Source organism: Haliotis asinina, chromosome 3 (assembly GCF_037392515.1).
Source record: "Haliotis asinina isolate JCU_RB_2024 chromosome 3, JCU_Hal_asi_v2, whole genome shotgun sequence".
NCBI lineage: Eukaryota > Metazoa > Mollusca > Gastropoda > Lepetellida > Haliotidae > Haliotis > Haliotis asinina.
Window position 1 is genome coordinate 61,117,232 of NC_090282.1, and position 26,470 is coordinate 61,143,701.

General features: G+C 37.7%; 2 protein-coding genes across 3 annotated transcripts in view; both read left to right on the forward strand.

Moving 5' to 3' along the window:
- Positions 1-2,388: 2,388 nt before the first annotated feature.
- LOC137278957 (uncharacterized) lies at positions 2,389-3,179 on the forward strand. The gene is made up of 3 exons (XM_067811454.1): positions 2,389-2,461; positions 2,592-2,771; positions 2,989-3,179. The coding sequence occupies exons 1-3, from the start codon at positions 2,389-2,391 to the stop codon at positions 3,177-3,179; spliced, it is 444 nt and encodes a 147-aa protein (XP_067667555.1).
- Positions 3,180-6,913: 3,734 nt separating this feature from the next.
- Positions 6,914-26,470, forward strand: part of LOC137278274 (long-chain fatty acid transport protein 2-like) — a 37,081-nt gene continuing 17,524 nt past the window's right edge. For both annotated transcript variants that reach the window (XM_067810514.1, XM_067810515.1), the window contains exons 1-4: positions 6,914-7,001; positions 14,534-14,940; positions 20,979-21,089; positions 24,941-25,156. In XM_067810514.1, the coding sequence (XP_067666615.1) occupies positions 14,580-14,940; positions 20,979-21,089; positions 24,941-25,156 (688 nt within the window). In that variant the 5' untranslated portion in view covers positions 6,914-7,001; positions 14,534-14,579. The remainder of the gene's footprint in view (positions 7,002-14,533; positions 14,941-20,978; positions 21,090-24,940; positions 25,157-26,470) is intronic.

Here is a 26,470-nt window from a genome sequence, read left to right on the forward strand (position 1 = left end):
GCCATTTGTTTCAGTCCGAAAGATTGCAAAGCTTTTTATTTCGGTAGTTTTGAGTGTTGGTTCAGCTGTGATAGCAAATATCATACTTAAACTTTGGTAGCTATGGTAGCTACTCTGGTATATTATTTATGGTAATAAAAAACACGCAGTTGATTTATTTGAATTCGTAAACAAAAAACGACGACTTTGCCTTTGGTAGAGAAATCTGAAAATTTTCTTACGTAGAAAAACCCAAACCTTATTACACCTATTTACCCAAGTACACAGCTTGTATGAATTCCGTATGTAACGAAGTTCCGTTGGTATCCTCACAACAGTTTCAGGTTGTATGCGACACAGAGATTACATCTTCCTTGCTGTAACTCGAGTTTGATGGTGTAAACCTACACGTGTTATTTGTCATCATTCTCTGGATGTAGTGAACGCTATGTATCTTAGCTACGTCTGATCATGTGAAAAGCCAAACATAAATATCACGTACACGTGACGTACATGGAATGTTGCCGATGTAATTAAAAACAACCCCATTGAACACCGAATTGGTCATCTGTTAGTTGGTTACACATTAATTTAAGATTCGCTGGGCGCATGCGCGAAGCGTGTAAAGATATCTACTGGCTAATTTCCGCTTTGGTCGTACGTTTACCGATAGTGTAAACACACTCTAAAGAAAAGGAAAAATCAGTTTAAAGCAAACACATAGTTTTATGTCGATTACAACTTATTTTATACTTGTATGCACCAAGGACAGGGAGTAGTGAAATAAATGGCATAATTTATGTCAATAAGTTCTTGTACAAACACATCTCACCACCACCGTTCTTCCCGCACATCCCCTTCTCACAACAAAACACACATTTCTGATGCAGCTGCAACTAAAGTAGGACATCAATAACTGAAAAGCATATGCAAATCGATATATTTATTGAGATATGAACAGTTGTCGCTCGTAAATAATCATTATTTTATCATTTTGGTTTGAGTGTATTTACACTATCGTTAAACGTACGGACAAAGCGGAACTTTGCCAGTAGATATTTTTACACGCTCTGCGCATGCGCACAGCGAATGTGAAATTAATCTGAAACCAACGAATTACATATTTTTTCATGTTGCAGAATTCACTCCAGGCTTGTGACATCTGGGTTCATTTAATTTACTGTGATGTTAGATGTATAGATTGTTGTAGATTATCCCTGCTGTGACGTAGTGTTAGAAGAAGTGGAAGAGTCCTACGGTCCGTTGAACGTCGACGATCCGTGCTCCTGGATATCCTTGAATTAAGTGTTCTGTTTGAAGATCTGCGGCGTTGATAAACAACGATTTAATTCAACTTTATAAGTAAAACTGAAAATATCAATGAAAATGATTTGTACATCTTATGAAATGTATAGGCACACATATTTAAGGAATTGTCTTGTTCATTGATGTCTTGCAACGAGAAAAGGTGCCTTCTTTGAGAGGCATGTTCAGAAGTTGGTGACAAAACCTTATTGATGAGCAACTTCTTTATTTGGGTGGAGTGACTCAATATAGTAATTACCCAAATGCTCAGCTCAGTCGACTGCAAAACCCTGCATGTTTTAAGCATCTGAAATACATTTAACGAATTTAAATAAAGAAGTTGCTCATCCATAACGTTTTGTCATTATGAGAAAAGGTGCATATACATGTATTAATCTATTTGAGGCGGTGTTGTGATGAACTGTTTGGCAAGCTCGTATCAAGCCAGAATGATTTCATCAACACTGGCTCAGTTCACCATGCTGTATTAGAATTATTATTTAAACTGAGTCATAACTGAAATCCTTTTTATGACTGTTTGTTTTATAAATTGATTTCTCCTGTATTGCAATTATCCCCTAGTATGGCTACCGGCTAGCGCTACGAGCTTTCCTTAACAGGGAAAAGAAAGTACCAAACCCAAAAAAGCAGGGAATAAACGAAAACAAAGCTTATTTCAGCGACTTAGAAAGCAACTTAAACGAAAGTTCAGAAGGCCAAACAGTTAGTTTGCAATATGGAACCAGAATGCAACAAAAACATCTAGGCGAATTGGTATTGGATTATCAAAATTTGATGTGAAAAGAAAGGAGTACAAGCAGGTACGGGCTGTTTCTGGTGGAGGCGTTAGAGAAATTGTCATGGCAAAAACATCAACGCGAAATGAAACTCTTAAGGAGGCCAAGTCTCTTTTCTTCCCTAAAGGATATTCGGACAGGTTCGGATCAGAACATGAATACGAATTTGATGTCATGGATTACAAAGTCGTATCAATGCCATCAGGTGTTTCCATTCAGCAAGTATTTTGATATGTCAAAGCTGTGAATGCGTGATGCACTGGTGGAATTCTGGTCGTTATATGATAACTGCTGTTTGGGCAGAGAAATGAAGGTTCCTTTCATCAGACATGACTCTAATGATCCAGACTGGAAGGCTATTGCAAGAATCCTTTTTCTTGGCTGGAAAACACAGAGATACTTCCCCATAAATATGTCAAAGGCCTTAATGCTCTTTTCAGATTAGAAGATCCATCTTGTGACAGTATCTGTCATATCTGCCACTCAGTGTAGCATATACTTTGAAAACAGCCATGGACGGGAATGTTGATGATGAAATCCAAGAGGACATCATCGACATAATCTCAACACACGATGGACGGGGCATCCCAAATCCTGAAAACCTCACCAAGGTAATAGGTGAGATCGCACACAAGGAACTCATTCAAGAACCAATGTATGCCAAAGCGTGCTGGTTTGACCAGCTTACCAGTCTTGGCTTTGATCTTAGGTGACACTTCATTAGAAAGTCTCTACAACAACTTGATTCCAAATGTTAGAAAGGTGGTCAAGCTCCTCTCATTTCCAGAAAGTATGTCAGTTTGTCAAACAGCTACTTCCAAATTTTTTATCACGTTTGTGAAAGAACTTGTATCCGATATGCTGGCAAAGCTACTCAGGTTTTTTACCGGTTTTGACCTTCTTCTAGTTGATGCTTCTGGAAAGCAAAATTCCCTCGCTGTGAGATTCAACACATTGAAGGGACTAGATCGTCGGCCTGGTGTTCACGTCTGTGGATATGTACTGGAACTACCTGAGCAATATGACAACTATCTTCAGTTCAGGTCGGAGTTCACTGCAGTGCTGAAGAGTGACATGTGGATAATGGACTTCATGTAGAAGATACACACGTCTGCAGTATGGCGACTGTGTTTAAGGCTGTTGGATGATACAGAACTGTTACAGTTATACGAAGTTTTGTGTTACAAAAGAAATTCATTTATCAGTCCGGCCAATCATGATGCAAATGTGATATACAAAGATTGTTTCGTTGATGGAAGTTTCTTGTTCAGCTGTTATTACGATTGCAATTTTATTACGATATCAAATGATCAAACCGAGATCATTTCCATTATTCATGTTCAGAAATATTTTCACTGCTGACAGGTTTCTGAATGAGGTATTTCAAAACGTGCTTGTTTCTTTACATTTTCCTACTTCGAGAACAAAATGAATGATTTGATATTTCAGCAAACGTTCTTTTAACAAATGCTTAATGTTTTCGTGTGAGTGTAATTGAGACTCAAATTTATTACGAAATAAAGACATTTTTGTTCTTTATGATGTTAACAATCTGATTTGGTCAACATGGTCTGCAAAGATTAGCCAGGCATGATATAAAAGCAACTATAAGTACTCAACCAATGTCTATAGATTCGCTAAGTAGATTCAATGACTTCATATTTGAACATAAGTTCAGTTTACAATCTGAAAAACATCAGTTGCGCAATTTGACAAGAGGGTGTGATCAATTTATAGTAGACTCGTCCTTTCACCGACTGGCAACGCTGAAATTAACATCCGCATAGACACTAACATTCACACTGACACTACCAGCTGTCTACACTGAGTGGTGAATGCGTCCATCCACTACCAACTGTCTACAAAGTGGTGAATGCGTCCAGGGCTCTAATGGGAAGTTATCAACAAAAAATATTATATACTGGAGATTAGTAAGAATGAAAACGGGGATGGATCCGAACCTGGAAACTCTTGGTACCTACGTCATTGCACTGACATCTATTATGACACCGTGGTTCTTGAAATGATGTAACCATTGACACTGACATGATATTGTTTTAATACAATGTTCAGAAATCTTACAATTCAAATTACCAAACCGCCATAAAGTACAACTTTTTATACAGACAAAATAAAAATCATATAAGGTCCATTCATGCCACTCACTGTGAGAAGTGAATGCATCACTGCAGTATTTTAATGTGCGTTTCCCAGGCATCACAATGCTGCTTGTAATGCAATAAACTAGACAAGCTGCCTCTTTATTTCTGTCCTCAGTGCAATGTAGAGATCACACAGCTCTTCCTTCTTCTCTGGGAACTCTCACTGCATTTCATCCATGATGATTTTGCATAATTCCAGTACAGTTTCATCACTACAGACCTCACCTCTGGGAGTAGTCTCGTGTTTGCAAACTTCAATTGCATCCGACGTTACTTGCTTTAAGCAATCAACAGCACCATGTAAAGCAGGCATAGCATGCATTACAGCCAGTTTCCCATGAGGACCTGGGTTGGTCTTACTTGTACGGATGTGATGGGAAGTTCACTCTATTATATGGTCTCTGGTACCAGCCACTTCTTGAATTTCATTCTGAAGCAATAAAATAATCTGTCATTGGTTAGTTATAAATAACCCGAATCGAAGTAGCACCATTACGATAAAACATATATAATGCCCAAACCAACATAAATCATAAAGGGCTTAAATGAACTTACCTCAACTGCTTCTAAGAAACAAAACTGCATCAGGTTTTTATCCAGGGTGTCTCCTGTAAAGTATCCATCATGCTTGAGGTGAGTGAAAAGATCGATCCAGTACTGAATGCAATGCTTTCTCAAAGTGTCCCACCATGATTCTATTCTTTGGTTTGTTGTACTTGACCCATACACGTAACTCGGTCTACCAGCGTATCTGTCCACATAATCGTTCCTAAGGAAGTACTGCATCTGCTCAACAGTTGTATTTTCTGTGCCAGCATGTGAGCTACTCTCTCTGGAAATCCTTGATATGTTTATACTGCTTCAACGAAATAACTTGCTACCAGTTTTGGATTGTTATGCGTGTTCCATGCCTGTAGCCATATGGTGTTACGTGAAAATCCATCTATGCATCCATGAATGCAAATTCCGTATGGCTTCAATTTGTCGTACCCATCGATATGCCAAACAGCATTAGGTCCCAATGAAAGGTACTTTCGGCGCTTCAGTCTTCTGTGACTGCGACATTTCACACCATGGGAGTCAACGATACCAAGCGATATTCTTACAGTTTCTTTTCCCGACACCTTTGATGCATCCATCGATTGCCATATAACCTACCAGAGGCTTCACATTCAGACAGGACGAAGACATCAACCACTTTTGGTTTTCCTTTTCGTCGGTAGAGTTTCATTTTTCAGTTTTCTTTTCAGTGTGCGTTCACTTATCAAAATCTTGTGATCCTCAGCCAGAAAATAAGGAATGTCTGTATTGCTCAACCCCAAGCATACGTAAGTCCGAATTAATGTTATCGCACATCTCCATATTTTGATCTTTATTTTTATTCCAATACTGCTGTTGGCTCTATTTACACCATTTATGTGGACATTTTCAGTTACTAAGAGGAAATCTCAAGAATCTTAAGTGGAATTTTCCAGTTATTATGTGGAATTTTCCAGTTATAAAGTGTATTGTTTGGTTCACTGCGAACACAACATAACGAAAATATACTGTCCGTATCCACAGCAAATTCCCTCCATGTGATCTGAGTTATGTTCACCTAATGTAAAGCATAGTGGAGTTATGCCGTCATAGAAGAAAATCGATTTTTGACATTTATTACGGGTCATTTTTTATTTTGTGCGTATGACGTTATGTTTTAGCACATAAATCCATTTCATATACACTTTTGTTGTTCAGATATTAAGCTGTATTTTCTTCGCTCACACTTTCCGTAACGATGACAAATTAAAAAAATCGTAGCAGGGTGCTTGTTTTGGTGCAGGATAAAAACGGAGAAATTTACTGTTTCTAACGCACACAAACGTTTTGAACAACATTTAGCAGTGTCTATTTCTCAAACCCCATATGTAGTCGCAGTTATATTTATATCAGCGGATGGGAAATTAGATATTCTACATTTGTGTGTAATTGTATAGCCGTATGCAGATTCAGGACCACGCGAGCGCAATTCTTCTTCTTCAACGTTCACTTTTCAAACCTTACGGAAATGTGCGCCTGATGAAAAAGCTCGGCGTCCAGAGGGTTAAAGCGGTGTTGGGCTCACGGAAATCAAGATTGGGATAATGTTTTCTTTTTTCATGAAAATTCTGCTGGCTTTTTCCGAACTGTGTGAAAAATATGCCGTGAAACCTATGTACCAACGCCCGAAATTTCACATGTGAGGTATGTTGAGCCCGTACGTGTGTGGTGCGGCGGGATATCATCACATGAAGTGACGCATTTGCGATTTTCACTGAAAATGTGACGAAGGAACGATATGTTGACATCGTATTTGATCACCTCCTTCCAGTGCGCAAAAACACACCGCGAGCTATACAAAATTGGTTGTGGGACGAAAATGTTAGGTTTTAGACTGGTCCAGCCCGGAATCAAAGCTAGTACTTATTTACCCCCCAAATTACAGCTAAGGTACATAGCTTTCACTACATATTCATGTAGTGAACGCTATGTATCTTAGCTCCCCTAAAATATAAGTTAAACATATTGCTTGAGCTTGTGTAATGTATTTTGTGCAAAACAGTGTGTGAATAAAATCATTCTTCGCTTTGAATGAAACGTTCGCTTCCTAAAGTACATTGAAAGATGTCAACGTGATTCAGTTGCCAAGGGAGGTAACTGGTGTGGGGTAAGTAATCGACCTTTGGTCAGAGTGCGACTTGAAGTGCCGTAGTAGGTGACCGGGTATTTTGCGAAGCAGGTAAGGTACTTGTCATGTCAGCGAGTGGAATGCCGTACTTTTAGTGTCGTGGGTTTACATGCACACAGGCACAGCTTATGCTGTTAAAATTATAACGCTGATGTCGATGTCAGTAACTTGTTCTAATTAAAACGTGTCCCATATATTTCTTATCAAAACACCGTGCGAGTGCATATATTCGGGTGCATTGACTTACCACCGTACGAAGAAGGTCAGTCTCGAGCTCTTGATTTTGTCAGTAGTGAAACACTATTTTAGATGAACTTTGATCATAACTGTCATTTTTTTGTCAGTTGTCACCAGCTGTTCACCATCATTTGATCGAAGCAGAGACCATGATATAATATACTATTATGTGGTCTGTGGTTGAAGCAAGGCTGTTACTAGACTTAGTATCAAGTTTCCATTCATTGAACTAGTGAACTTGTTTTTGCTCATATTCTATCATTCTCATTTCTCGTCAGGACCCCATTTTATCTGGAGTTGTCATGGAATATATTAAACCATCATTTCCCATGTAGACCATTCAAAGCATGGATTTAGTTTCATAAGATAAACTTGTCAATACATAACAAGACCTTTTTATAACATGTGATCGAGGTTTGTGAAAGTCCCAACAGTGGATCAGTTTTTACAAGATGACCTGACTTTTGGACTCACTCTCCACTATGATCAGTGTGACAGAGTTGTGTTTTGGCTGAACAGAAGACCTGTATAGGTACTATAACCCTTATCTTTGTTTGCTCTGGAATGGAATGTTTGATTTGTATTAAAGATGTCTCAGAACGTGTAATTGATTTGCGTTTCCTAAAGAGTTGGGGAAAAGTTTAAAAAAGAAGTAAGATCTAAATGGAATCCAGAATAATGATCAATCTCAAAGGCACGAGATCTGGGGCAGTTAGACCTTCCAAACCATTCCGCATTCCAGTTCAGGATCATGATTCTGGTTTCTAATATAGGTGATGCATTGTAAAGTGAGACATTTTTGCAATATTTACGATATGTGAGCAGTCCATGACAGAAAAAAATACTTGTTCCTGTGTGGCAAGAACATTTTTCTTAGGAGGTGGAGTAGCCCAGGTGTTAAACCATTCACTCATTGCATCAGAGGCTGAGGTTGATTTCCCTCATGGGTACTAATGCTTGAATCTCTTATATAATGTCCCCAGGTATGGTAAAGCTGGAATATTGCAAACTGCGACATAAAACCCAGAGCGATTGTAGCCTAACAGTAGTGAGAAGTGTAACATTTACACCACAGAAGAAATACTGAATCACTTACACTTGGACCACTTCTTACTACTCACTGAATTAAATCAGTGTGTTATCAGGAGAGAAATTTAACCAGGAGCATCAGGGGTGGATACAGCGTTTTCAGAAAAGGGTGCACACTATTGAGAAAAGGAGGGGTGCACACTTGTTTGTCACCTGAGTTTCAATGGTCATTTAAGGTCACATGCAACATAAAACACAACTTTGCAGATTCTATTACCTTTCGGTATGCACTTACTGAAACAAATCATAAAAAATGCCAGTTCAACCTATGAAGGTGAAAAAAACGCAATGAAAAAAAGCCCGCAAAATCAGAGTCCAAACGATTCGCTAAATTTCCCCCAGTGGTGGGGGAAAAAGTGGTTTCAACAGCTGTGCTGCGCTGTGCCAATAACGCATGTGCAGTGAATAGGTTTGCGGAGCTTGAAACAGTATGCATGTCTGGAGTATGAGGTCGTGAGCAGTAATCTAATCTTGGTTGTGCTCATAAACAAGAAAATAACCCACTTGGTACGTAAAAAACTTGTTGATTGTGGTAAGCAGCCTCTGTCTCAGAGAAAGCTCAATGTCTGGTTTTACTGACACCTACATGTATATGTCTGCCTGCCTGTCTGCTAAAGACAATATGCAATACACAGCTTCCATCAGTGACCACATGCAATTTGAACTTAACATCTATCAGGCTATATGCCATAAACAAAATAAATTGATTTATGACCTGTGCATCCAAGTCCTGTCTCTGCCACATTATGCAATTAGGCAGGTGTGATACTTGTACACATGACATGTTTTTGTGTCTGTGGGATGCAAACAAACTACATCCATTTTCTCGGATGACTGGATCTGATGGAAACAGGTGCAAACTCCTGTCAGTTTCAAGTCCTGCTTTGTACTTGGACGAATGACAGAATCCAGCCACGCAGTAGTTCACCATCTCCACAGAGATAATTTTTGATTTGATCAAAGGAAAATCCAGAGAACATTTATTTGCAAGACCCAAAATCTCTATATACATTCTTCATGGATAACAACTTCTAGTTACACAATTTTTTGTTTGATGACGGTATATGAATCCATACTGAAACGATGCATCAAGTACAATAAACAAAGTTGTTATCCATAAAGAGTTTTACTTTCTTGTGACTTGCCATACTTCGCCATCTTCTCTCTGTACACACAATGAGCCTCAGCATATCAGCAAATGAAACAGCCAATCAGAAACCGTCGTTACACTTGAGTCCCTAGGGCTTCGTTTCGAGGGAAGTAAGCCCAAGGAGAAAATATTGCACTTTTGAATCGCGATTGTATGCTTATAATTTTGTTTATTTGAATTTTTACAAGCAGCAATTTATATTATGTGTCATGAATAAGTGATAATTGTGGTTTAATTATGTTTGAATTTTTGGTTGCATGTGACCTTGAACAAAATTTCAGGACTAGAGGGTGAGTGCTCACCCCTGCACCCCCTTCTGAATTCGCCTATGGGCATTTACTAGAGTAAGTAGTGATTACAAATGACAATACCTCATTTAGAAATTACCAATCTGATCCACCTTGATTGTGCTCATGTCCGTGCCTGTAACAATAGGTTTGATATTTATAGGTAGGCATTATGGTATTACCTAATCCCTTAGTCAACTGTATAAAGTAATATGTTTCTTGTTCCGTGCATTGTATATTTAAGCTGCACTAGCTTCGAGTACTGTTTTCATTATCATGATTTTAGCCCTAATATTTACTCTAGGCTATGATTTGTATTACAGTGTTATCAGGCGTTAAACAACCAATGAAATCAGCTGATTAGGAACATTCATATCCTCGGGTGCTCTGTCATGCATGTGACAAGTGGAGTGTGCCTGCCTGCGTTATTTCATAAATCTGATTTTCTATGACTATGTGCAGGATACTGAAATATTACTGTCTGACAAACATTCACAAGCTGCTGTATGAATTAATGTCATTAGTGAAGCATTGAAATATAAATATTCAATCACTACAGTGTAAGCATAAAATTAGCCCAGCTGATGAAAGATCATGGAATGTATTGTTGGGGATATATTGTACTTGTGTTATTTTGAAAAACAATAATTAGAATTCTTTGAAATCCCTTAATAGATAACTGGTTAATATGTAGTTATGGATCTGTTTATCCTTACATATCAATCAGAAAAATATTCACTGTGTCCTGAGGGATGCACAATATTATTCATTGTACTGACAGCACATCTATGACTTTTCTAAGTGTTGGGTAGTTTCATTTAGAATAGCCATGTGCAACATTCCATCCACCAGTCCAGATGATCAATGATTCATTCCAGGCTCAAAGGAAATAGGATCAAAAGGAACGGTTCTCTTCATTATTGTAAACCAAAAGTCACTGTGTTCTGTAATCTGATTGGTTGAAAAACATGATCAAATGGTATTAGATTCCCGGAAACTGAAAGACTATTCACCGCGTATTGACACGTAAGCAATTGTTTTGTTGTGTCATCAACAGTCACCGTCAGGTGACGTCATTCAAATCATATTGTGACGTAAAGTTAGAATGACGTCACAAATGAGCAACTCCAGATGCTACCATGAGAACCAGCTGAAACGGCCAGCTGATGACACTTCACTGCTGTGTCCGTATTCGATGTAAACGAGTGCAGACACAAAAACCCCTTTGGTTTACTTTTGTGTTTACAATGTCGATAAACATCACGTGTTGGCCAATTTCCGGGTGTTATTGAGTATTTGAAGCACGGGAATATTTCATTTGAAACCTCCGGCTGACGCCGTCGGTTCCAAATGCATTCCCATGCTTCAAATACTCAATAACACCCGGAAATTGGGCAACACATGATGTTTATCTCCTAATTACTTCACAGGCCCCTTATATTGCCCGTAAGGATACATGAAAGTTTGTGAGTCAAGGTAAAGCTTGATGTATCATTATTATTGTTATCCTGATGCTAAATTCCGAATCTTTTACACTCCTCTTTGGACAGAAGCAGCTAAATAGAAGTAACTAGTGTAGAAGTGGAATTTCTTCTGCCAGATAATGTTAGTAGATTTGAACCAATTCAGTATATCTGATGGGTCAAAGATGTTCACAAGACTGGGTCTGATAATATGACAAGATCAGATGTTCTAGCAAATGAAATTATCTTGAGGCTTGACTTTTGGCAGATTTTATCCAAACTCAGCATGTAGAAAATCTTTTGCAGGTGAAATTAGCAAGTTACGAGTCAAATATTCATGTCTGATTTTGAATGTGTACTGACTGTTCATTCTACCAGATAAAAAGCAGACATCTAATATATATTGACTGGTACATGAAGGCAGCTAAATGTTGTAAATGGAAATCGGGGCTGCGGTGGTCCAGCAGTGTCAGATGCTGTAATGTCCACTCCACTTTGCCTTCTACTGGGTGTTCCAGAAACAGATGATTGTTGTTGCTTCAAAACCCAGTTCATGTAGTATTTGTTTCTAACTTTTTCATCCATGCTTCTGGCTTTATGGAGTGGTAAATGTTCTAGACTTGCATCACTTAAGACTTTTTTTTGACTCAATATTTGCTGATAATGATGACAGACCCCAAGTGATAATGATGACAGATCCAAATGATGACAGACCCCAAGTGATAATGATGACAGACCCAAATGATGACAGATCCCAAGTGATAAGGATGACTGAACCCATTCTGGGCATTTCTATGGTGTACACAACATCAGAAGTAATTGTTGTTTGTCATTTGTTTAGTTCACTTAGCTCTTCCTTGATAAGTGCAGTATTGTATAGGGATGTAGCAATGAATGTTGAGTCACTGTCAACCTGTGGTTTCATGAAAGATGCGATGGTGGACTGGTTAGGTTGTAGGGTGGCATCACAATATCTGGGTGAGGCTGAGTAACTATCCATATTGCACAAGAAAGGGTATTTTTGGACGACATGCCTACGCCATTTCATGTGTATTATTATCTTACATGTGAAGATCTGGGTTAGAACTGGTCTTCAGCAACCGATGTTTGTTATGAGAGATGACTAATGGGATCAGGGGGTCAGGCTCATTGACACATCATTGCATTCATATTGTGCAGATCAATGCTCAAGGTGTTGATCACTTGATTGTCTAGTCCAGATTTGATTTTTCACAGAAGCAAAATATAATTGTTATCATTATAATTATCATTACCTGCCAAGCTAATATTTGCACACCCACTAACACATGCATGGATGTCCAGAGATTAACACGTGACAGCTGTGGTCTCTCAGGGATGTCCAGAGATTAACATGTGACAGCTGTAGGTCTGTCAGTCTTTCAACTAGACATATCTAAGTGTACTTTGTAATGTCAAGTGTTCTTGATAGTCCGGAGTAGCATTCCAGTTACCAGGTGGTTAGATGATATGACTTGCTATCTTGATTGTTCCTGTTTAGTAAATAGTAGTGGAAACTTATATGTGTGAGTAATCCCTGGTATTGTTCTGGTTAGTTACATTTTACAGGTAGTTTTCTGACTTCTTGTCTTGACTGACACATCTTATGACCTTTGTTTTAATGCTGCTCTCTGCTGATTGGCTGGTGACTTTGTGTCAAGTTTTATGCATAAATTATACTATCACCTGATTCGGGTCAAGTTTCAGTATGAAGAGGAACACTTTTTGTGGATTGACAACTTCTTTATAGCAAATGATGAAAAATTTCGGTGAAGATCTTAACAATGTTGTTGGTGATAATGATGGGAGTATCTACTTGTTGCATCTATTCTATTAAGAGGTTGTTTATCCATGTAGGCAGTTCACCTTTGTCACACCAGCCTCTAAATTCATCTTAAAGAAACCACAGTACATATTTCTTGCAAGGTATATGTATCAATCACTTTGTCATTTTGTCTGCTTTGATGGAGTTGTTTGATTACAGTGAGTTTTCTACTGCTTTTAGCATTATTCCAGCAATGTCTCAGAGGGGGACTTTGCAGTCCATTTTCTTCAAAACTAATCACTGACATGTTATTTGTGGCAAGAGCATTTATTCCATGTTCATGTATTTCCATTTTCCTGACATGAACATATTGTATAGCTCCATAAAACACCATGGGACACAGTTTTCCTACCAGACTTTTCACACATGTTACCTTCTGTAAACATGTTCATATGGCACATCGACTTTGGAATTAGCTCAGAATTAAGACGAACAATATGCTGAAGACGAAGGCAATATTAGTTGAGTTCAAATTTCTTTAGTTGACTCCACAAAACATGACATGAACAAGTATACATGAAAAAGGTGAGTGGACTTCTAGGTCACCCCAAGGGTGTTTCCTGTGAGCGGCATAATCCTGCTCATGGTTCATCCACCCTCAATATAGATGTGAGCATTTTTATATATACAGTTTTTAAAAACAATGGGCAAGCAAAGATTCAACAATAGACAGATAGAGAAACAATAGCACTTCCTTAAACAGTTGATGTTATGACAGACAAAGCCAAGGGGGAAGACCAATAAATGCCATTTATGTCATACAGCAGCAGTTAGTGGAAGTAACAAAGCCAAACAAGGTAGCTGACATACTTAGACACTGTACACTGTAGTGATAAAAATTAAGAATGCGGATTATATAATAAGACATAAGTCTGCTATAGCTTGGTGACATAGCTTTGGTTTCTTAGAAATATTTTGACGATGTCTGTCCTGAATTAGACACTATAACAATACCAAAACAGCAGTGGATGACCCCAATCAAGGGTAGTAACTCTTCACATGTTCCATACCAATACTCTAAAAATATTTCCAACAGTTACAACAGGATATTCGGCATGATGAGTAAATACTTTAACCACTAGGCTACCCCACTACCCCATAAGTTCTTGCAGACACCACTTGTCTTTGTTGTGGAAATTAATCAACAGGATTCGCAGTGTTTATGCTTTTTGCTGTAAGAAAAAAAAGAAATGACATGCCAACTTCTCTAAGAATCTGCCACAGATTATATATGTTGTATATAAATCATACAGGACAGATGGTTGATGTTGGAACTATAGTTACATGCAAAGGTTTTATTCAGCTAGTCAGATAGTTTGTATGTTTTCATAAAGCTAGAGGAATTATGATAATCAAATACAAATTTGCTTGAGAATTCAAGTCAGAAAACAGCATTTTACTGTCAGTTTCAACCAATATACATGATCACAGCACGATCCCAAGTGAAAACAACACAGTCCTAGCTCATACTGATTGAAGCACCATCATGATTCATGTGCTCATTCTTCTTCCAGGTGACCTTTCATGTGAGAGCAGACGTGACCAGATACAGTTGGCAGCATGTTGGACAAGGTTGTGTATGGTGTTGCTGGCGCAGCTGGAGCGTCTATTGTGGCCTGGAGAACCATGTTTCCTTGGATAAATCATGACCTCAAGATTATGAAGGCCGGGAGGCGCCTCAGAAGAGAATTGGATAAAGATTTTGAAAGTGGAGAGTTCCTGATAGACAGATTTGAGAAACATGTCTTGGAGCATCCAAAGAAGCCGTTCATTATTTTTGAAGGCAATGTTTTCACTTATGAATACATTGACCAACAAGCCAATAAAGTCGCAAATGTTGTGAAGAGATGGGGGCTGTCAGCTGGGGAGACAGTTGCCATGATGATCTACAATGAACCAGCTTTTGTTTGGACATTTCTTGGTGAGATATATTTTGCTTTAATCTTTTGTGTAACTTATCTCTTTTTCAATGTTTAATTCCAAAGCATAACATATGACCATTTACAGTGGATGTAGTAATAAATTACTATGCTTATCTGAACTTTAGTGATCACGTTTGAGCTCCATATGTCCATATGAGATGATGAGGACATATTTTCTCAAAAACCATTGTAGATAAAGAAACCAAATAGGGTATGTATATTCAAAATGGAGTTAAAAAAATAGATGCTATGCTATGATTCTTTACAGAGTTATGACCCTTGTCATGCATTTCTTGACTTATTGCTTAGTATCACCGATTTTCTGATTTAACTGTTTGTATATCACTATTTGTAGGAAGAATGAATAGTTTTCAAAATAGGAACAGAACACTGTGGTAGGGGATATTAATGACTTTGTTTTCTTGTTTAGACTTTTTATCCCCCTGGCCTGTAACGAGGGGGGATATAGTCGACGCCTTGTCTGTAATCATTTTGTTTCCGGAGAATAACTCAGAAACTGTTCAATATTTTGAGACCAAACCTGATAGATATAGTAATCTCAGCCTATGGTTGTGCCTTTTGCTATTTACAGATTTTTGGCATTTATAGTTTTTTTTGTTTTTCCATGGAACATTTTGGTGTTAGTCTTATGGTGGGGTGGGCTTCATTTCCGAAGCAGAACTCAAAAGCCGTTCAATATTTTTCTGCAAAACTTTGTAGATATATCAGTCAGAACCTAGAGTGGTTCCTTTTGCTATTTACAGGTTTTTGTGATTTCATATTTTCTCAGTTTCCATGGAAATGTTTTGTACTTAGTCTCAAAATTGTGAGATGGGCTTGGTTTCTGGAGCAGAACTCAAAAACCAATCAACATTTTTCTGCAAAACTTGGGGTATATATCAATCTGAACCTATAGTGGTGCCTTTTGGTATTTACAGGTTTTTGTGATTTATTATTTTCTCGATTTCCATGGAAATGTTTCAGACATAGTCTCAAAAGTGAGAGGTGTGTTTCGTTTCCAGAGCACATCTCAAAAAGTTCCTAATATCTGTCATCAAAACTTGGTAGATATATGTGGCAGACCCCAAAGTGGTGCCTTTTGCTATTTACAGGTTTTTGTGATTTATAATATTCTGGGTTTGCATGGAAATGTTTCGGATTTAGTCTCAAAATGGAGGGATGGACTTCGTTTCCGGAGCACAACCCAAAAACTTGTTAATATCTTTCTGCAAAAGTTGGCAGATATGTAGGAAAGACCCTAAAGTGGTTCGTTTTACTATTTACAGACTTTTGTGATTTATCATTTTCCTAATTTCCAAGGAAATGATTCTGACTTAGTTTCAAAATGGAGAGATGCTCTTCGTTTCCAGAGCAGAACTCAAAAACTATTCAAGATCTTACAGCAAAACGTGGCAGATATTTGAGGCAGACCACAGAGTGCTTTTACTATTTACAATGTCTTGGCATTTTTATTTTTCCTGGTTTCCATTGAAACAATTCTGACTTAGTCTCAAAATGGAAGGATAGGCTTTGTTACCACCAGAGGACAACTTGAAAACCATTTGATATCTTTCAACAGATCTTGGCAGATATATGAGACAGATCTTGAAGTGGTGTCTTTTGCTGTTTACAGATATATGGCATTTATATTTTTCATGACTTCCATGGAAACGATTCAAATTTAATCTAAGAAAACATCAAGTAACTGTCAAATAATTTGTCCTTTCAAATATGTGGGGGCTGGGGGGATATGTCATCTTCTGATGACTCTTTTTCAAATCCCTGGGGATCACATAGCCATGCTGCCTGCTACTGCTAGACACATATTAGATGATAGTGCTCACTAAACGCAGTTGTGACCAGAGAGGCGGTACAACGAATTGGATGAGTACACTTGGCTGCTACAGGTAGCTTTACGATTAGGCACGTGCAATACATGCTAACCGTGACATGTCTCGCTACTGTTTTACGCCTGTCTCAATACTGTTAAACAGATTTCAGTTGTAGTAAAAAATGTCCAAGTTAGGAAAACATGGGCAAATAGTTCATTCTCAGGCAAGGGAGATAGCATAAAATGTTATCATATATATGGACAAAAATTGTGCAACCAAAGCAGATTCTCCTTTACAAAGTAGCCTTGCTACTGGACTCTCAACAGCAGCTTTAAAGCGCATTAAGGCAGAAGGTGGTAGGAGTGCGAGTGGACCTACATTTATCAGTCCCACCAAGTTGCGCAAACCCAAAACTTGCAGTTACAAACTTGATGATTTCGACCGATGTGCAGTCCGTCAATTTGTACAAAGTTTATATGGTGTAAAAAAAACAATTACCCACTCTGGATACGATGTATGATATGGCAAAGTGCCAGTTGAACTACAAGGGTTCTAAGGAAAGTTTTCGAAAAAATCTCAGAGACATGGGGTTTAGGGGGCGAAAAACGCAGTCAAACCGTAAACTTTTATTGGAACATAAAGACATTGTTTCCAAGCGTTTGCAATACTTGCGTGCAATAAAGAAATATAGAGAAGAAAATCGAACACTCATCTTTGTCGTTGAAACATGGTTGCATGTACACCACATTGTCCCAAAGTGTTGGCAACTTGAGGGTGAAGTCGTAATAAATGGGGTTCAACCTCCGTCTGGCACCGGACCTTGGCTTATTGTGGTTCATGCAGGGGGTGAAAATGGTTTTGTTCCAAATGCTTCGCTTGGTTTTGATTCCAAACTCAAATCAGCAGACTATCATGACGAGATAATTTTTCCAAATGGCTCCAGGAAAAGTTGATCCCAAACCTTCCACTGCACTCTGTCATCGTTATGGATAATGCACCATATCATAGCAAGCAAGTGGACAAATGTCCGACAACCGCCAACAGAAAAGATGACATAAAAGCGTGGCTACAAAAGCACAACATCTCATTTGATGAGAAAATGCTTAAAGCCGAACTTATGTTTCTTGCAAAATCCAACAAATCGGGCCCTGTCTACAGAGTAGACACGATGTTGAAGCAACATGGTCACGATGTACTATGTCTCCCTCCATACCACACAGAACTAAACCCGATTGAGTTAATTTGGGCAAATGTGAAAAATTATGTCGCTTCACAAAACTTGCAGTTCACAAAAAGTTTCTTAAGAGTTGCCATAAATGAAAGGATGTCTTCAATCGGTGCAAAAGAATGGTCGGAATGTTGTAAACATGTTAAAACAATTGAAGATGGTTACTGGCAACGCGAAATCGCAGTAGAAAGGGACATTGACAGACTAGTGAATGACTTAGGACTTGCAAGTGATTCAGACACCGAGACTGATTCAGAGAGTGATAATTAAAGCATAAATCAGTAAGTCCGTCTAATTTTCCAGCATTGTTGTGTCTTGTATAATAATTGACACATACTATATCAGGTTTTTACTGTTCCCATTCTTTGTCATAAAAAAGAGTAATCTTTGGTGAGTTGTCTGTATTTTATATTTTTTTAGTCACTGATAAATCTACTGAGTCTGGTACTGAGTAATCCCCAAACCGACAAATTTGTGTACAAAGATATTTCTCACTGACTTATCAATGTCGAAAGTTATTTTCAGTTTTCTGTACACAATTTTGGTGACCATAATAAAAATATGACAGAAATTTGGAAATTTTGTTTGAATACTAACCATTTCTCTGGAACTGGTTATATGAATTTCCAAGACATGTATTCCCGGTCGATCACCAGCGGTATTATGGACGAAAATCAGCCCGTACAGAGAAATAGGAACAAAATTATGGGATAAAAATATTTCCTCCTTGCTACTCTGATTTAGCCACCACCATTCAGTAACAGATAACTTTTAACATCTTAAAAAGTTAAATGAAACACAATTAACTATATGTAGTTATTATCTATTTAATATTTAGCAGACGAAAAGTCAACTTTACCCATTAAAACAACACCGCATATTCCTTCGAATGATAAGACTGCAATTTCAGGCCTAAGATACTGATATTCCATGCTAACCTTTAGTTAAGACGAAGACAAATAGATGATTGGGGCATTGACAAGCATTTTAGATATTCAACAATTTTATTTTAAAAAAAACAGGAAAATGTCATTTGCTTCGTGAAATGGATCGGTGGTCCTAAACATATTTGCTCAGTATATTGTGTTGATTCAATTCGTTGGGATTGTACCTGTTCCCAAATCGAGTATGCTATAACAATTCATGCGTGAAACACACGGGGTAAAAATGAACTGCTCGATATTTATCAGACAACCTGTCTCCCTCTTGTTTCAAGTGGATCGTTCTGTGGGGCGTTCCAGAGTATGCAAATTGGGGTCATTTCTCAGGTCGTGGATCATCTTATATGTTTTTACCAGTAGATGCAATGAGCTAAATACTCACAATGCCAGAACATCCTCACAGCTTGGTCAACTGAGACGATGTGGATCTATGTATCTTGTTCAAGGATACTACACAAATGTGCATGTATTGTGGTCTCACAAACGAGTTTGTTCCAAACTACCTCAGTCCACCCCGCAGTCAATGGGTACCAGGTGAGATAAGTCATATGACTAACCTTCTGGCACTTCAGCTTGGGTTATCTGGGGTAAAATAATGTCCATTATGTTATACTGGCGTAGAACATGACCATGTGGCATGAGGGACCTTATTATTACCAATATACCAGTATAAATTTGTTTGTTGACACTGTTATAGTGATGCCACTCATTGCCATTGAGTAATTGCACCAAGTTGTAATACTCTGTTCAAGGATTTACCTCGAGTCATGTGATTGATGGCTCCTGGGACTCGTACTATAATTTTCAGGGGTCCTGGACTTCAAAATGGGGCTCCCAAACACTTAAATATTATCATTAATGCAATGTTGTGATATTGTTGTAATTCAGTTTATGTGATTATCCTGCAACAACGAAGTTGCAGAGGATAGAGAAATGGGTTGCCGTCAGTCCGTCCATCCGTCTGTGCATCAGCAGACTGTCTGAAGCATATCTCCTAAACTATTTGTGATAACTTACCCACATTTGGTACACATGTCAAACATGATCCCTGCATGTGCATTTTGGGGATTAGACCTAGATAGGATTTGTATTTTTGGCAGTTTGAATGGAAACATGACTTAGGCTGTGACTATGAGGATGTCATCTTGTCCGGAGCAGATCTCTTAAACTGTACATGCTAGCTTCATAAAACATGGTACATATATCAAGCATGATCCCTAAATGTGCCTTTTGGCGGTAAAAACCCAAATATGATTTTCTTTTTTTGTGGTTTCCATGGAAACATGACTTAGGATGTAAATGTGACAAATAGAGAGGATGCCATCTTGTCCAGAGCATATCTTCCAAACTATATATGCTGTCTTCTTCAAACTTGGTACATATATCAAGCATGATCCTTAGATGTGCCTCTTGGGTGTTAGACCCAGATATGAATTAAATGTTATTGGGACTTTATCTACGTCCCTGTGGACATGCCAATAAATTTCTTCGTGTCCATTATCAATTGTTGTTCGTGTAGGACACAGGAATTCACATCCTGTAAATGCTTGTCTGTTACCTTTCAACAGTGTGAACTGACTCTCCCTTTGAGAGATTAAACATGTTGTCTGGTCTGTCGTACAGACCCTGAAAGAAATTTATCCAGGAAAACTCATGCTACTCTAGAATGTAAGGGAAGTGTAGATTTCTACTGTTTCAGAATAAAGTAAGTCTCTGTGTTCCTTTTCATTATTCATTATTTTACGATTAGAATTTAGGAAGAGTCTTTTTCTGTAAAATGTGCTCATTTCAGAGAATAGATGTTACACGTTGTAGTGATACAAGGGTTAGTGTTACAGTTTGGTTTTACATTTTGGAGGTATTCGGTGATCAGTTTTGTGCCAAAAGGTAAGCGTTGTGAGGAAAGCAAACAAAATATGTTATCACCTAAGACTCCTTTCTGTATCAGGGGATTTTGTTGTTATTTGTTTGATGTTCTAAATGATTATTCCATCGTAAGGGAAGTGTGGTAACCTTGATGACTTCTAATGTTACAGGTCTCCAGAAAATGGGAATTGCAACAGCTCTGATCAACTTTAACCTACGTCAGAAACAGCTGAGTCATTCTGTCAATGTTAGTGAAGCTAAGGCATTCATCGTTGGACCAGGTGATTTGATATTTTCAAGTATTTTGCTGATTTGTTGCCAAATAATGGCTGTCTGCATCATTGTGTTAAAAGGGTGTCAAGGTTGTCACTTCAAGTCACTTTGTCACTTTTACTGTTGAAAGAGCAACCTTGCTTACCAAGTGCATTGTATCTCCATTCTGTTTCTAAAAATATCCTGGACAGACAAAGGTGTTCTTTGAAAGCGACATCACCATTACCATTCTCTTACCAAAGAATTACTGTCACTCTGAGCTTAAAGTCAGTGGACATTCACAACAAGTGTTTGGTATAAATATTTATGTTATTATAGCCTTATATAATAATGTGCTGAGTATATCTGATCAAAGATTGTGTCAGATTATATTTCATGTGACAAAAAACGAGTTTTCCAGTGTATTCTTGTGGTGGAAGGGATGTGGTTTGCCTGGTGTATTTGAGACAGTGAATGAGGCAATGAAGTACCGTTTTTTAATCATGAAGGAACAGGATTATTTGAATAGGAAGCAATTAATGTAATATTGTCTCTTGAAATTTACTAAGACTAAAGTTACAATTTCACATAGTTCCAGAACAGTTTCATAATAGAATGGAAATATTCTCTGGCTGATCTTTAAAAAAGTTTTGGTCAATAGCCTGGTGCCATTTCCATCTACCTGTAAGAAATGTAGTTTGTGCAATGTGGAATCTCGTCTTTGAAACATTTTCTTTTATGTTTTGTAGATACAGAACCATCTAAGGCTCCAAAATTCATTATGTAGAGTTATGTCCCTTGGTCATGCCAGAAAACTTTGATTATGGGATAGAATCTGAGTTTGTTCACTAAATGTTTTCATGTTTTTCATCACCTTACCTGAGGTCATTCTCTTTACCATATTGGCAACTGAAGCACTTAAAGGGCTAGTTTACACAAAAATTAATCTTTTAGTCTTCCACTTTTTCATCATGAAAAATGTTTATCAAGTAGTTTTATTGCCAAAACAAAACAGATATCAGATGTAGCTAATATATTTTTTGTGTTACATCGATTCAAAGTTTCTAGATTAACCAAGAGTTCTATATCCACAACGAACACACCATGGCTTACGTTCCTTGGAAATGATGTCATTGGTGCCTAAATGATAAGCGAATGATGTTGTTGCACCTTATTAGAGCCATTTCACATGGTGTAGGTATGGGTGTGGTTCTTGTTACCTGATGCGCAGGCTAACATTTCAATCCACCTGATGGCTGGCCTTCAGCTGGCTGTGTGGTCAGCTCCATACTGTTATATTGTATAAAAAGTGTTACCACTTAACCAAATTGCATAACATTCAACCTGAGTCAGTAGTCTATACAACCAACAGAAACTTCTTTCTTCAAAACTCAGAACATATATATTGTTAACCAGAAATATTCTTAGTTCACGTTTTACAAATTTTGCATTTCTCTTCCCCACGCAAAATATACTTGGCACTGTAATATTAACCCTTCTTCCGATGCCAGTCAGCCAGATGCATTCACTTATAAAATTATTTCTCAAATGATATGTATGGTCATCAATTTCTCGATATTAGTTGCTTTCCGCTTGGTGATGAGATACAACAGGGGAAATACCTCCATTTTGGAAGCTTTGTACCAATAACAAACATGGCATCATTTAATGGCGGGTATCGTTCAAGAGCTCTGAATATCAACAATATCACTATACCCTTGCAAAGAGTATTTTCACAGTTGTAAGAAGCGATTGTATTGGATAAAGATTGGTTTCTACTTGTGCTTTTCTGCCTCAGTCTGCTATAGGGACCCTGACTGGTCAGAATCATTCATGTTTCCTCAGACAGCCAATCATACTACGGCAATGGGAACCATCCTTGTAAACAAAAAATTTTAGATTCAGACGAAAGTTTGGGGTTAGATCATGCTTTTGTGAACATAAAAAAAATCACCACTTATAGTATATTATTGAAGTAACTGTACGTATCTTGCTAGGTTATGACCTGTGACAAAAATGCTTTTTGCATATTTTAGCATTTAAAACATCTTTTCCAAGCATGAAATTCAAGGCAAGGAAAGCTGCTTGAGCTGTCATTTGAATTACGTTAAACGATCACGGAAAAAAGATGGAAATAGTTGTATTGTACATTTGACAACTTCTATGAGTACTTTGATTAGTTATATTCTTCAGTTTATTCAATTTGTTTAATTATTATATCGAAACAATTATGTTTCATTATGATGTAAGAACCAATGTTGTTTTATTTAACTGTGGGTTTTTTTTGCAACTACCACTATTACTACTACTCTCGCGAAAATAGTACGTCACAGAACAGGCTGGGGGCACGCTGACGCATTATTTTCAAGGTGCAGAATGTTTCTGGTGTACAGTATTGCAATACATCTAGCTTGTCATCGGTGAATGTGAAGGTATTCTATGTTTAGTACATAGCTACATAAATCATACAATATGTGTCATCCTCTTCAACCTTCACTCTGATGTCTGAACCACATTCAAGTTGATCCAGAAGGTATAATTTGCAGTTTTGAATTCTGTTTGAAATTCGTTTTTCTATTATATCATCTGCTGGGCAAATTTATGGCTTGTAAATCTAGCCTGTATTAGCACTAAATCACCATTCATTGCATCGTTTGTGATTTATAGTATGTCTTGAATTTCACAGGGAGAATCGATTTTTTTTTCTAAAAAAAAATGAAAAGAAAGAAAATCTTATCATGGTGAAATCACAGGTATTTTTGTTGTTTGCTTGAATCACCAATGCTGTTTCTGAAACATTGTCAATGAACCAAGAATCACAGAGAACGAATGTATAGGATAGTACACAAATGACAAAATGAACTTTCAGCCTGTGTGTTTCCAAAATCACGTCAGATGTATGTGTGTTATGTTTTGCCCATTTCCCAACAAATATGATTCATAACCATCTTCCTTACATGAATGTTTGAATACCTCATACAGCTCAAGTAAAAATAATAAATGGTCTTTGCCACCAAAACCAAGTGTCCCAGTGAAATCTAGCAAAACATATCAGGAGTCGCACTAATACATTTTAGAACATGCATCAAAAGAGCATCATAGCAAGAGATGTAGGTGTATTCCAATTAATTCCACGATTCAAGACAACATATCATAGTTTCCATAAGCATGAAGCTATGATCGACTGATGCAAACTCATACACAATGATGGCGGCACCTCACCTCATTTCTGACGATTGACCTTTATCACAATGAAAGCAAAACAAAAATAACAACCAGCACATTGTCAGAATATGTCGGACTACATACATCGATGAGCATGCCATTGTGAGAAAGTTGCCATCTGATTGTGATGTCATATGTATGTCAACATTGTCATACATATTTGATAAGTTCATTGAGGTGAGGTTACACTTTTAGTTGTAATGCTCCTTTCATATTCTTACATCTGTGTTTTCACGTGATTAATGTCAGTATTTACATCTTTGGCTTTGGGACTAGACAGGAGACCAGTCTAAATCAACTAACACCAATTACATCATAATCAAAGGGCGATTTTCCATGGCCTGTTTAGTTCATCAAACAGAGGCCTCATTATGCCATAACAGTTCTGCACTTATAGTGCAGGTTACACATTCATTGTAAGAAAAATGAGTGTATATTTTCACACATTGATGTTAAGTTTCCATGTTGATTCACATAAGAAAAAAGTCATTTTTTAATGTACAGTTACCCTTTAATGGATTGATCTAACACTGTGCTACTGTGAATATGATGTAACTGGAATTCTGTTAAAATTTTAACTCACTCACTCCATTTGTTGCAGCTTATAAAATTGTTTCCTAGTGTCATAAACACAGTGTTATCTAAATTCCTGCAGGAGCAGAGCTCTTTGATGCAGTCCATGCTGAGGAAGGAGAGTTTGGCGGCATGCCGATATATATCCAAGGATGTTCGCCCAATCAGCTGCCTTCTGGCTACATCTCATTTGATGATCTCATGGCAGCAGCATCCCCTGCTGGAGTTGATGCCAGTGTCCGTGCAGCTTTAACACCCATGAGCCCAGCTTGTTATATTTACACATCTGGCACTACTGGTAATATGGTCATACCTTCTGAGTTTGCTGATGAATAGAGTTGAATTCTTTATTGAGAGGTGAGACTTCACACAGATCTGATAACAATGCAGAGAGTTAACCTTGTCAAGCAGTTCTGCAGTTTTACCATCACATTGGTGGAGAATTGTAGGAATCTCCTTAACAGGGTTTGAAAACGGCTGGAACATGACAATAATTAAACTTTATGACAATATATCTACTGAATATTATTATCAGTCAGTTTCTGTGTGTTATTAACTTCCTGTTGCCTGCAACCTGAAAAGGATTACCACATTTTCTTTTGTATAGTGCACTGTTTATTCAAAGAGCATGTTCTGTCTCCTGTTTCAAACTTTTATTGACAAATGTGTCTGTGTCTGTTTACAAATGAATGAACAATTGAATGAATGAACAAATTGTTATGGTTTAGCAGTTGCTGAGATTGTGGCATGTGAGTTCCCTTTAGGCTAGTAAAATAAAACACAAACAAGTCTATAATGCTCAATTATATTTTGAATAAACAAGGTTACAATGAATGGCAGCATAGATTTCTATTGGGTCCTAAATCTAAAATATTGGGTCACATATCTAAAATATTAACTCAATGAAATCTTGATATTCCCAGTGAAAAACATATGTACTGATTGGAGATTGTTGAAAGATGTGAAAGTTCAATGTAGACGAACAAGGCCTCTTGAGGGTCGGACTTGAAACGTTAGTGATGGTAGCAGGCAAATGAGTGAAAATCCAAAGGACATAGTCCCCCCTTATACATATCATACAGTTCTAACCCAGCAACCATTCCTTATATACCTATTATACAGTTCTAGTGATTTTTGACAAAAAACATGCCACACAATGACCATCTAGAAATTACCCACAAAAAATGAAGGAAAACAAAGGGGAGGTAACTCCCTGACCAATTCTTAACAGGTGAAACATGCTCAGCCAAAGTTCAAGGTATGAGTTCAGGTCCATTCACTTTTGTGACCCGTAATAACTAAAGTTAATTCATGTGCAAAATTAACAAAACCACATCATCATAACAGAATGAATAAATGAATGAATGAATGAATGAATATTTATGCAGTGTCATTGCATTACTTGTCAATCTCTAGGCATGTATACATGTTACAAGTTAAGCTTGCTTGGCAGACATGAAGGGATATGTGAAAAACTGTATTGCTATGGTATGAGATATCATTTCACAAATATAATATCCATGTTAAATTCGATAAGCTCATGAATGTTGCCTAGCTGTCAAGTGTCATAGCATGGGCCACATCTGTTATGGCACCGAGGTAAATCAGGACT

Coding starts and splice junctions, on each gene's coding strand:
- LOC137278957 (XM_067811454.1), top strand. CDS start 2,389: ATGAAGGTTCCTTTCATCAGACATGACTCTAATGATCCAGACTGGAAG. Junction 2,462..2,591: donor TGCAAGAATCCTTTTTCTTG/GCTGGAAAACAC, acceptor CTTTGAAAACAG/CCATGGACGGGAATGTTGAT. Junction 2,772..2,988: donor CTGGTTTGACCAGCTTACCA/GTCTTGGCTTTG, acceptor ACCTTCTTCTAG/TTGATGCTTCTGGAAAGCAA.